The 13,088-nt window shown below is 42.0% G+C and overlaps 1 protein-coding gene across 2 annotated transcripts; it reads right to left on the bottom strand.

The window, feature by feature from the left end:
• Positions 1-886: 886 nt before the first annotated feature.
• chst3a (carbohydrate (chondroitin 6) sulfotransferase 3a) lies at positions 887-10,534 on the bottom strand. 2 transcript variants are annotated; one of them, XM_086044395.1, is made up of 5 exons: positions 10,428-10,534; positions 10,211-10,296; positions 5,742-5,881; positions 5,098-5,616; positions 887-4,273 (listed from the first exon to the last, which is right to left on the bottom strand). In XM_086044395.1, the coding sequence occupies exons 3-5, from the start codon at positions 5,837-5,839 to the stop codon at positions 3,577-3,579; spliced, it is 1,314 nt and encodes a 437-aa protein (XP_085900521.1). In that variant the 5' UTR covers positions 5,840-5,881; positions 10,211-10,296; positions 10,428-10,534; the 3' UTR covers positions 887-3,576. The 2 variants fall into 2 exon arrangements, with proteins under 2 accessions (XP_085900521.1, XP_085900522.1); XM_086044396.1 differs by lacking the exons at positions 10,211-10,296; positions 10,428-10,534 and adding an exon at positions 10,068-10,188.
• Between the last annotated feature and the right edge of the window lie 2,554 nt (positions 10,535-13,088).

Genomic DNA, 13,088 nt, shown 5'->3' with positions numbered 1-13,088 from the left:
ATGCTTCTCACAAAAAGTTCGGGATTCAGTAGCTTTCGTGTGAAATTAAGGGATGAACCTAAAATACACTATAATAACCCAGGTAAACACAATTTGATTCGGTGATGTAGAGAGCGGCATCCCCTTAACGCCTCTGGTGGCTGGAATACGTCCCACCAAATCATCATGGGCTATGCGACGACGAGAGGTGCTAGCCGACAGCTAGCTTGCGAGCTAAAAGGCTTCCGGGGCTCAACCAGCGCCATCGCCTCCTTGCTCGAGAATTTAAATGACAACACAGAGCACTTCTGTAAATTGTAACACCCAGGGAAGATGCCGTTCGAGATGTTGGCATAGCTAGCTAGCTAACTGCATGACGTAGCGGTGTGCTATAACTCGCCTAATAACAACTGAATTAAATACTACAGTCTTTCAATGCGTTTAACTGTTATCGTCAAATGTGAATAATGGATATAGAATCAAATCTCTGAATTCTCTTTACAGGGTCTTTAATGATTTTCGAAGATTTGGGTGGTGTTCAGGAGATACGGAACATACAGATGAGACTTAGATGAGGCCTGTAGGCAGAGTGGGTGCCGATGCTTCCCGTTTCCTTTGCCCTTCTCCATTTCCGTCAATTGCACAAGCCTGCTCATTGAATGCGTGAGTGCATAAAGGAACACTGTGTGTATCTGTTGGTACAGTCAAGTAGTTTTAGTTTTAGTAAGCCAGTGTCGTCTTGTGAGCAGGCAGGGCTAAATTGTAACTTAAATTTACTGGTGACTATAAAAAACACACACACTCAAATTGTATCATTGGGAGTCGTTTATCAAAATGGATGACATTAAGCTTTTTTTATATTTGAACAAATACTCATCTTAATGCACGTGTTATTTTTGGCAAATCAAAATGATCAAAGTTAGTTTTAGACAGTGACACACTGACACCACCATACAGCAATCTCATTATGAAGAACAGAAACTTTTTTTGTAAAATTTATATTTGGGCTTTTTGTTGTGATTGTTCCACAAAAAGGCTCAAATATTGTATGCATATACAAGACAGCATATTTTTTAAACACACATTATTTTAACAATATCAGATTTGATTATTGGTTGTTTTCTCATTTCTAGTTTCACTGAAAATGTTTGGCTTAGTTTTACCAACATATCTGTGAGACGTTTATACACACTGCCTTTTGGGGATTTGGTGAAGTGGATGTAGCGCATGTGTTTTGCCAATGTTGTGCATCAGTAGATAAAGTATACTGAATTCAGAAACAGTGAACCCCCCATTCAACAAGCAAGTGACAATATGTGATATAGATAGAGACCATATGAAGACATTTAAACTTTAATAGGCCACCATGCCTTCCATATTATTCAAAGAATCATTTTAAGACAGTTTGCCTTTGTGTGAGTTAAGCACGAAAAAAACCTGTTTTACTCTTTCAACCTTACAGAAAAAACATGTAGTTAACTTTTCCATCATTTAAAAAAAAAAGAAAAGAAATTAAAAAAAAAAGTCATACTTGAGAGTGGGTTTGTCAAGCCTTCGAGTCACACTTGACCTTTAAGGCTTGAGCAACAAGAGTGCTTCTACTTAAAACGTAAAAGCCAAACGGAGTGATTCAGGCATCTGAATGTCTTGACTGTACAACTTGTTTCAGGCTCCCTTGGGACTTGACTGTACCCATTTTGTCTTAAATGCTTCCACGTTGACCCCGAGACGCACCAACTGCAGTGCTTTCATGTGCACATTTTAAATCAAGGCAAATGTAGGCCCTGGCATATAGGCACCTCCGATACATATCCCTTTTCACTGGCGAAAAAAGGGCAATTTGAGTCGAGCCCGGGCCAAAGTGAACACAATGCAGCCATTGATGCTGAGTCACAGTGGATACCTTCATACGCCATCAAGAGGAACAGTTAACGCTACAGCACCTGGCTTTCACTTCAAGACATAGGCCACGTTTGTGTATTCAAATCTTGTCCTACACCCATCCAGAAATGCACAGCTCATAAAAGCCGGACACGCATTATGAGACTGATTTCAAATCCCTGTAAAGGGAAAAGAAACGTCTTAACTACGATTGAGCTGCTCAAATGTATCTGGCTGGGATACTTCCCACCAGGTCACTGCGGGACTTTTCCACGCTGCGACTACAAGGCACTCTAAAGTGGCCACGCTAGTACGAAGCCCCCATCCACATGCTGGCTGTCAAGTCTGACTTTTTTTTTTTTTTTTCAAACCCCCTCTGCCCTCTTCACTTTTCAGCCTTTTCTCTAGCTAGCTTTGCTAGCTAGCTAACTGCACATTGAAATTGTGCCGGAAAGCCGTTGATGTGAACAAAGGCGCGTAAGTTTGTAGATATTGGGGTCGAGGCATCTTATGATGGGTCTCTGTTTTAGTCACAAACATAAAAGATTCATTTGAAAAAATCCAATGTTGGAAAAAGGTTTTAACGCTGTTTCTCCACAGCTAAATACTACATAGTTTCCTGCATGTTTTCAGCAATTATCGTCAAACATGTATACTATATTTACAATCTGTTAATTCACTTTGCAGGACTTAAATGCAAAGCACGTTTGTGTCTGCATAGTCTCATGGACAGACAGCAGTTTATTGTTGTATCGCTACCGGAATGACTCCAACGTTCAACATACAATTGTATCCCTTTAACATTATAAGAATACTTCTGTAAAATCGTCATTTTCCCGTAGAGCGTCGGAGTTCCTTTTGGTTGTGTTCAGCTGCTTTCACTTTACCTGAGTCTAAGGCAAAAGAGTTAAAGCACTTTTTATTTTCGTGGGCACACCTCTCACAGCATTATCATAAATCTTCGAAAGTGACACACACAACTCTTCCCTGAATGTCGAAAGAGAATTCACAAAAAAGACGTTTTGTTCATATGCACGGTTTAGGCTTGTACCGAGCTTCCCAATGGGCACAATGCACCAATAAATACTTCTTTTGGCCATGCGGCTGTATAGTGTACAGGCCAAATGTGAGATGTGCATTTTGGTCTGTGAACTATCGCCGACATTATTACACTTCAGTTTTTCCGATTTCTGTGCTTTCTTTCTTTCAAAGATGGCACAAGATGCCAATGCTCTGTCTAAATAGCAAACGGATCATCTGTGTCAAGGAAGTATGATTAAGTGATGAATCGATGCCTCACATTTTTTCGCATTTCACAGCAGGGCTCACGACCAAGCCCCCTCAAATAGCGGGGATAACAGTAAGGTAGTTGTGTCCTCATGACAGCCTGGGGCAACCTGTGGCCTGTCGTCCATTTTTAGCAGCCTGTGGCATACCCTAAAATTCATAATTGACCCAGCCCGTGTCAACTTACTTCCCACTCTAGACGGCAAGGCGGGAGAAGAGAGAAATTCACTCACGTATATTTCCAATTTCCAATCACACAACACTAAAATAGTAACATTTCTATTCATGCTCAGTGTCAAGGTCAACTGCTTGTTTTTGTCCTGAATATGGAGATGTTTCTGTTTCTGTTTTCAGACTGTTTCTCGAGAAATATATATTAATTCAAAAAAATACGTAAAACCTCCACTCGGATGAAAACGGTTGAACATTTTAGTGAAATGTCCTGTCCTCACACAAACTGACGGACTTATTGACGAGCGTCTTAGCATCATCCACAAACTTGTAGCCAAACAGCTCCATGGTGGGTCCGCACAGTCGTTGCACCGCCTGAGCCAGTGCGAAAGGAATGCTATGTCTCCATTTCTCCGCCTGCTCCGACGAGTTCCTTTGGGTGGAGAATACGTTGTTGGCATCCTGCGTGGTTTGGGTGTTCCTCAGGATCCACTGGCGGGCTTCGGGGCTGAACGGGATCCCCGCGAACCTGTAAATCTCCTCGACTTTCTGCATTGGGTTGCGAGCGATGTCTTCGTAGCGCACCAACATGTAGCTTCCCCTCAGCCAGCCAGGTCGGCTGAGGCCCAACTCAGCGGACCTTTTAAAGACGTCGCAGTTGCCCAGTAGCTTCTTCAACTCCTCCTCGTCCTTGGGCACCTGACCGTCCTGCACCAAGGAATTCCACGTCTGGTAGTTTGAGGGGAAGGCCACCATGCGCGACGCTAATATGGCCCGTGGATCTCGGACTAGCTGGATTATTTTGACGTTCAGGCGAGGGTCCTCCACCAGAGGCCGCAGCGTTTCCAACTGATGGATGCGGACGGTCTTAATGGCCCGGTATCGTTTGGAAAGGCACGACTGCGAGGCGAGGGTCAGGTTGAGCGGACCGCACTGCCGATCTGGACAGCGGAACCTAAAACAAGAGCGCACATTTAAGACAAAATTTGAAGAGCTCTTTTCCAAAATGACATCAAATGATATCTTGCCATGTCATTCAGATCAGGGCCACCAACGCCTTCTCTATTAGACGCTCCGACCTGTGTTTTTACACATTACAGTAATTTCTGATATTTTTTTCTTCAGTCCGATCAGATTTCAACCACTATGTGCTGCAGAATCAGTTGTGCTGATTGACAAATACATTTCTGACATTTTTAAGATGTTTTGGGTGAAACGTTTTCTTCTAATCTTTGTTTTTTTTTCTACTTTCAGGCAATCGAGATCAATGGTTCCCAACCGCTGGTCGACGGACCGGTACGATACCGTTGTCCTGAAATTCCTTCCTACCCCGTCGAGGCGTCCTACCAATAACGGCGATAGCGAGGTGGGTTGGGCTTAGGCTGTCGAATCAGTCTACCGTAAGAGGTTTCGCATGGGTAGGACATTTTGGCAGAACACCGGGCTGCATGGAGCGATTGAAAAAAATATATATTCATATAGATTCGTCCTGATCGGTCATCGCCCAGCCTGACATCCAGTATAGACGTACAGTTCTATGAAATCCGGTGTGGATTTGGTTTTATTTTGGAAGGGAGCATAATACGTCGCAATCGGGAAAACGCCCTCCAGACTTTTGTTGGCTTTGTGCTAGCCGCTAGCGCCTGCTCTAACAGTTGTGTGTTTTCAGCATGGCGGTGCTAGTAGGCCTTCCACTGCGTGGTTTGTCAAGAACAGATCCTGTTTTGAAAAATCTTGCCATGGGTAGCTTCAATTGTTCCAAGGTATACAATGCAATACCTCTCAAAAACCTCCTTGATGAAGGGGGTACAGACTTGCTCTTCACACAGTGACAAACTGGAATATCTGCGGAACAGCCACGTGGCCACATGGTCCCGAGGTGGTGGGGAGAGGAACTTCTCCAGAGGGGAGAAGTCACACAGGAAGAGGCCCTGGAGTACATCCCGATAAATTGCCGGCAAAAAACTGCTGTTGTGTGTCTTTGACAGCGTGTTTTGTACATGCCACAGAGGTTCAAAGAGGTAGAACATGTTCTCTCCGTGCTGGTTAAAGAATTCGCCCATGAATGAAGAACCTGTTCTCGTGGTGGCCATGAGTACTATGTGCTTAGGGCCACTGTTTTCAACTTCTTCCCCATGCCACTGCTCAGTTTGATTGCTGCGACTCTCTTGGGAAGCGTTGATTGTAGAGAGCGGCATGTTGGCCACGGTCAGGTTATTTGGTGTCGTGTTGCTGTAATCCACTGAAGATTGTGTGGTCTGCTGTGGAGTTTGCCTCTGCATCATTTGATCGGACATCCTGATGAGAATAGATATCGGATATTAGGTTCGATTAGATGGATCGATTAAAAGCAAACAAGTCGATTTTTGCCTTCAGTCAAGAGGCTTAAGGTTGTGAGGTGCAAAATTGCGCGTAGCTCTCACCTTGATATGATGTTGTTTTCCTTTTCGATGATGACCAACACCATGATGAAGACGAAGACAACGGCATATTTCATCTTCATTTTTTCTTTTAATGTCATGGTGTGGCAAGTCCAATTCTAGAGGGTCTCTGCAGATTCGTTCTGCACCAAAAAAAAAAAAAAAACCCAAGCCTGATAAGGATCCTGATCATTTGAATTAGGTGTGTTGGGGGAGGGAGACATCTAAAAAAATGCTGGATAGGGGCCCTTGAGGACCGGAGTTGGACACCCGTGTTCTACACTGTAGCATCGGTGACGCTGAATGTGTGTGCATCTTCAAAAAGCAGGCCTGGCCTGTTGAGTGAGGTTGGAAGTCAGCGAATGAGAATTAGATTTAGCTGCTTGGCCAAAGAGTTGGCCATTTTGCGTGTTGAGTGACGGTGTCAGCTGAGGCCATCGGCAGGTCGTCTAATATATGTTTGTGTTTTTTGTGACCTTTTGTTGAATAGTGATTGGAAGTGTACCAGCGAATGTCCCCTCTATCCTAACCACCCGTGAAGATATTATATTTTTTTCTAACTAGCAATGACAGACTGTATTAAATTAGCTAACAATATTTTTCTTTGCCGTACATGCGCAGTTGTGTAACATAAGCTAGTTGTACTTTTTGCGAGAGGCACATTGCTTTAGCTTCTTTTTGTAAAATAATCCCAAACGTTGGACATCCGCCATCTTTTAGGCACTTTCGAATAACCAGCGATGTAAGTACGATAAAAATAGTCATAAATCGACAAGGCGGTGAATTGCGATACAGCGAGGGTTAGCTGTACTTACAGGAACTGATCACCTAGAATTCAAGACAAGTTGATCAATAAAATTGACTCCTTATCAAACTGCTCATTTTAAACAAAGAGTTTCAGTCATTTTTGACGTCACACTCGGTGCAAAACCTCAGGAATGTTCAACCGTTTTCCGACCAAGTGAATTTTGTCAATAACGTGCTTCACTTCTTGGACCCTCGGAGAAAGACCGCTTAGATGGATGAGCGGTGGGGGGGGGGCGTGCCGGGGGGGTTCATGCAAACAGGGATGTTTTTCAGCCCATAGTGGAACTCGTACCTGTGGCGCCATCAAAAAGTCATCTGTGTGATTTCAAAACACTTATGTGGATGTGCATGTTTTAAAAGTGATTGCGCCGCATGATGATCTTGCTAAAGTGTGAGTTAGCATTCTTTGCATCAGCTATTTTTAAGTTGCGTTGTTTTTTTTTTTATTTCAACTAATTGAACTTTTTCTTTGCGAGAATCTGTCTATTCCCATAACCCAACATGTGATTTGGACCCGTCAAGAGAATGATTAATTTTCACATTTCAAGTATCTAATGAAACACAATTTTCAGGCCCTTGTTGGGCGATGGTGTGCGCTGTAAGTTAATATCACCCAATTATCTCACTTTAATACGTCACGACCGTCAAAGCGTCAAAGACCGAGGCACTGGAGCTTGCGCGCTTTTACATATTCAGGAGTTGCTGGAGCGTTTGGCAAATCGGACTATTTGCTCAAGCAGAAACACCCATCAGTCTGTTTATCATCTCGCTACAAATTGCATTAATGGCTGCCTTCGCAAGTGGAAACACTGAGAGCTGAATTCCCACTGGAAGCTGGGCTGTTTTTTGTTTTTTTTTTCTCCCCGGGTTGTTACTGTAAATCACCAACTGTCACTAGATAGACCAAAAATTCATTGAAATTAATTGACGCTGTCAGCAGTGATTAACTGGGACCCGCACGTGCGTCAAAAAAGAACTCAAAGCGGGTTTTGAATCTCTTAAAGGGAAGTCAAACCACCAAAATGATTTGCACTATGTTCTATGCACCTTCACCAGTCCAAACCTGGCATTCTGATAAATATTGCGTTTGTGGAGTATGAGTTAATCCACCCGTTTTTAGCCATCTCCGGGGGCGGCCATTTTGTCACTTCTGTCGACTGAAAATGACATCACAACTGCTCAGGGCTCAGGTAAGGACCACACAGCTCACAGCTCACCTGTTTTCTAAAGCTGAGCCATGATTGGTTGTTACCTGAGCCCCGAGGATGTGTGATGTCATTTTCAGTCGACAGCAAGTGACAAAATGGCTGCCGCCTGTGATGGCTAAAAATGAGTGGATTTTGCTGCTTTAACTCACATTCCATCAAAGCAATATTAATCCGAACGCCGTGTTTCGACTAGTGGGCCTGCGTCAAACATTTTCTTGTAAGGAAAATTTGGGGGGGTTCACTTCCGCTTTAAAGATCCTGTAAAGTAAAATTTTATACATATTTGGAAAATAGTTGCTTACAACGTGTGCAAAGACTGGCACATTTGTAGTACTGAAACACGGAGACATATATTTAACCTGTTTTGCACCAGTGAAGTTAGCGTAGGTGGGAACCAAATTGGCGGGGGGGGGGGGGTGGGTTATATCATGCCAGCCACCTATACTAAATGTTAATTTTATCATGATGAACCCACCTGTGAAAGTTTTTAATTGGTTGAAAATTGTTTACAATTGTCTTCGGGTCCCCAATTTTTCCCTTTATCTGTTTGCCAAGTAGGTGCCGTGTCCTGGTTTGCTCCAGACTCTCCGTTACCTCACTGCTATCTCAGTGAGACAATGAGCTATTGTCATTAAGGCTTAGTAGGACTCAACAAAGGTGAAATGAATTCACCTCCCCCTCTTGTGCTGCCGGAACAGATCAAGGAGGTCCAAGACCAAAATATGACCAACGGGCCTCCAGTGCGAGGCCAAGTGAAATCAAGTCTTTGTACGAAACAATCTTCTATTCATTTGAGTAACATTGGCATGACTCCCCCGCCGCAAGTATTCCCAGTGAAACGTTACTCCGATCAGATTACAGATTGGTGGATTTTGGGCCTGGTGCTTTAATCGGTTGGGTAAATAGCTCAGTGGGCGTGTGTTGTGCCTGTGTTGCCGCACAGTCCGCTTCTGTGGCTGATTTGGCCAATTCACGTCGCGACGTTAGCCGTACATGGCGGATCAGGATATTCCAGTTGATCGCAATTACCATCCGGGAGTAACTGTCTGCTCACGCATGTAATCGGGTAATCCTGAATGTTTCAGAAACCAGAATTTTGACCTGAACTCGAATATTGACTGCATGTCAGCGTAGTCATAGATTAGTCTTCTATGCTACAGCATTGAGTCTGTATGTAAATGAGACAGCTGAAGCAACGGGGAGCTCATTCAAATGCAGATGCTTTTGTTTGTCACATTGCCACCACTGAAATCCTTCAACCGTACAAACATATATACTATATATATATATATATACAATACAATACAATTTTATTTATTTATTTATATTTGATAACGCACTAAAAAAAATTAACTCAGTTAACTCAGTTTTATTTACTTCCTGTAGCAGCGGACGTCTGCTCACTGTGCAACCAAACTTAGAGGAGAGTCACTGTCACAAAGACTGACTTTTATGTAGTTTTACTTTAAAAAGTTGCTTGACTGCTCATTGGAGGAATCCAAAATAATTTGCTCACTTTCCACAGCCAAATTCAAATACCTTATTAGTTGTATGTCTTTGGTGTATCGTTCAACTGTTGTGTTTTACAGGAAAAGAATCGTATTCAAGGATCAAAGAAAGCTATTAGAACAGTCTTGGAATCGAAACATACTTTTAGTTTTTTTCCACATTCATTCCAAGATTTTACTCAAGTAAATATCCGTTCCAAGCTTTGTAAAAAATTGTAGTTGAAAAATGCAATTAATCGCGATCAACTATGGCTAATTTTGCGATTAATTAGTTAGAAAATTGTAATCGCTTGACAGCACTAATATATATATATATATATATATATATATATATATATATATATATATATATATATATATATATATATTATTTGTGTATTTCTTTGTGTTTGCATGCATGTGTTCCGTAAGTGTATTTGTGCGTGGATGTGTATGCGCGTGTGTGTGCGTATGTGTGTGCATGTGGAGGAGGGGGTACCCGTCGTTTCATTCTATAGCCAGCATATAGGGGGAGGGGGTATACAGAAAAGAAGCATTTCACACATTTCCACACATGTAGCGAACTCAAATGCACACTCATGAATATTTCCTAATTCCATTAAAAAGTGTCCAACATGAAGCTTTTGTGCTCCCACAACACATCTGTGCAGACGGTTTATAAAACCGCCGTGACGTCACGTTCACATGTGTCAACGAGACGAAGAAGCGGACGTCCATCCATCTATACGAGCATGCACATTAATTGTCACTAGTGTCACGAATCGTTTTGTTTTTCCACTGTGTGTTGTGAACCAAGTGACACTTACGGTGAGGATAAGCGCTTGATGAAGGATGGATCCTCGAATCTTTGACATGCGGTTAGCGAGGAGCGTTCGTTTTAAGAGGCTCCGTTCAATCGGCAAAATAGCCTGTTCATGATGACCTTGCTTTCTGGGGAATATTGACCGACCTTTACGTTGCGCTCTGTCTCTCTGTGTTCGTGGGGGACCCGTCGTCCACGCAACATCTTGCTGCATTGTCCCCGGCAAGGACACACTGCCATGTTGTGTCCACGCGAGGCACATGAGCAGCACACAAACATCCACGGAGAGATAAAGTGGGATGAATTATTATTCATTTAAAAGGAAACAAACAAACAAAAAACTCCAATTGAGGTCAGGACTCACGAAAAGTTATCCCAAAAGTTGCCCAGTCTCCAAAAAGAAAACTTCGTTTTCTCCTCTGAACTTTTTTTCTTCCCCCCCCCCTCTCTAATTCTGTGCACTGACTGAGTGGAGCGCGCGCACACACACGCAAACACGCGACACGAGCCATCGACTGCAACTCGGGTGACGTCACAGGACGACGCGCGTGGGATGACTCGGGTGGGCGAAGTCACGTGACACTTTCCCCGCTGTGTGAGTTTAGTGCGCAACATAATATAGTATAGTTATATAGTAGATGCCCGCATACTCGCGGTTCGGCACTTGCGGATTTCCATAGTTTCGGATATTTTTTCAAAAATGTTCTACAATTATTTCTTAAAATATTTGTGATTTATTTCGCTTTTTTATTGAATTATATATTATATATATATATATATATATATATATATATATATATATATATATATATAATTTTATATTATTTTTGTTTCATATTTTAATTTTTCCCACTTTTATGTTTGTATCATTTAATCCTGTTTTAATCATGATTTCGTTGCCTTTGTAAAGTACTATGGATTCACCTGGTGTGTAAAAACAAATGCTGCCTTGCCTTACTACAGTGCTAATGTTTTACTGCTACAGTTATACTCATAATTTACTTTGGACCTGTTGCAATAAAGTCAATAAATATTCAATATTCCAAGTGACATCATACAGTACAATATCTCAATGCAGTATGACGTTGTCGTGTGGTAACCGTTTGTGACCACTAGAGAGCAGCAGTGTACAAGAGTATGCGAGGAAGGCCATTGGGAGCGTCCACTTAAAAGAAGTGAAATTTTCTTGTCAACATTGGATTAGAAAAACAAATTGTTTGTTGGACGTTTACTTTTGTTCTATTGATTCAAATGTGAATGTCACAACATTTAACAGCATAAAAACTTCACTTTATTAAAAAAAAAGAAAGAATTTGTTCTTCAAATAGTCCATACTTGTGTTGTCTGCAGTTGAATCGTTTTACTTGTTCATTGGCTAAAGTTGCAGTGAGGCCTCGTGGTTGTGATGGAATGTGATGACATACACATGAACAAAAATCTTGCACAAGTAGAGTGTCATTTCTATTGGGATTTGCCTGGAGTTATGACTCTGTGTAGTCACTGTGCGCACACTCTCCCTGGTTTATTAAATGAGGAAAAAAAGGCTGTGTGACCCCACAGTACACTCTCCGTGGACAGATTAAAGGAGTGACCTAGTTTTATTGGAGTGGACCGGGACTAAAAGCAAACCTCTGCCCTTGGCCAACCACATTGGAGATTATTAATAATAATCCAAAATGGGCAAAAACTGAATTGGGTATCTTGACGACAGGTGCTCGAGCAGACAGTGTGATCCTGTGCTCACACAAGTGATGCAAAAACTTTCGTGTCATCTTTACTTCTTAATACAGACCTGTCAAAAAGTTGTGCTTTGCCGCCATCTATCAGGCTTTTTTTTTGAAAGGAACAATGTTGAAATGGGTTCAGGAGCTTTATTTAGACAACAGTAGTGCTTTGCTGCCATCATGTGGCATCTTACTGCCAATAAACTATATTGAATTGAGTTGAAGAGCTTCATTTGGACAAAAAGCAGTGCTTTGGTGCCATTTTGGGGCATCTTGGTGCCAAAGAGCTGCTGTATAAGGAATTGAGTTGGGAGGCTTAACTTTAACAAAAGGGAGTTCTTTGCTGCCATCTTGTGGTCTCTTGGTGCAAAGGAACTATATTGATGTGAGTTGAGGAGCTTCATTTCGACAAAAGTAGTTCTTTGCTACCATCTTGTGGCATCTTGGTGCCAAGGAACTATGTTGAAATGATTTGAGGTTCTTTATTTAGACAGAAGTAGTTAATTGCTACCACCTAGTTGCATCTTAGTGCCAAGGAGCTATGTTTAAGTGAGTTGAGGAGCTTCATTATCATCAAAGTAGTTTAGTGCCGACAAACTATGCAAAAGTGAATTGAGGAGCTTCATTTGGACAAAAGTAGTGCTTTGCCACATGTTGTTGACATTTCAGTGCAGAGGAACAATGTTGAAGTACGTTTAAGAACTTCATCCAGACAACAGTAGTTATTGTCCATCCTTTTGTGTTATGTAGTGACAAGGAACTCTATTCAAGTGAGTTGAGTAACTTCAATAACATAAAAGTAGTGCTTGGCCACCATCTTTTAGCATCATGATGCCTAGGAGCTACGTTGAAGTATGTTGAGGCACTTCATTCAGTAATCAAAAGTAATTCTATGCCATTATCTTGTGGCATCTCAGTGCCAAGGAACTATGTTGAAGTGAGTTGAGGAGCTTGAGTGGGACAAAAGCAGTGCTTTGCCACCATCTTGCCGGCATCAAATTGCCAAGAAAATATATCAAAGTGAGTTGAGGATCTTGATTTGGACAAAAGTAGTGCTTTGTCGCCACCTTGTTGCATCTACAGACAATTAAAATTCATCCTCACAGTGCCCTTGATGACATCAACTTGCACTACCAAAACATATTTGTAGTCCTATGTAATATGGAATGAGTACGGTATATTTAATTGCCTTTTTCTTTTGAAGCAGTATTTTTGTCATGTTATTGGATACATTTCGATTCTCATTTGCGCCAGAGGATCTACATGACGCGGTTGCGTGTTCGATTTTCGCACGGTATCGA

Source organism: Filicampus tigris, chromosome 11 (genome assembly GCF_054856515.1).
Source record: "Filicampus tigris isolate MCC_2025a chromosome 11, RoL_Ftig_1.0, whole genome shotgun sequence".
NCBI classification, from domain to species: Eukaryota; Metazoa; Chordata; class Actinopteri; order Syngnathiformes; family Syngnathidae; genus Filicampus; species Filicampus tigris.
This window is presented reverse-complemented; position numbering and strand designations above follow the sequence as displayed.

Excerpts from the sequence above, each read along its gene's own strand:
- chst3a (XM_086044395.1), bottom strand. The coding sequence starts at position 5,839 with ATGACATTAAAAGAAAAAATGAAGATGAAATATGCCGTTGTCTTCGTC. Across the intron at positions 5,617-5,741 it reads GAAAACAACATCATATCAAG|GATGTCCGATCAAATGATGC; the intron begins GTGAGAGCTACG and ends TATTCTCATCAG. Across the intron at positions 4,274-5,097 it reads ATCAAGGAGGTTTTTGAGAG|GTTCCGCTGTCCAGATCGGC; the intron begins GTATTGCATTGT and ends CTCTTGTTTTAG.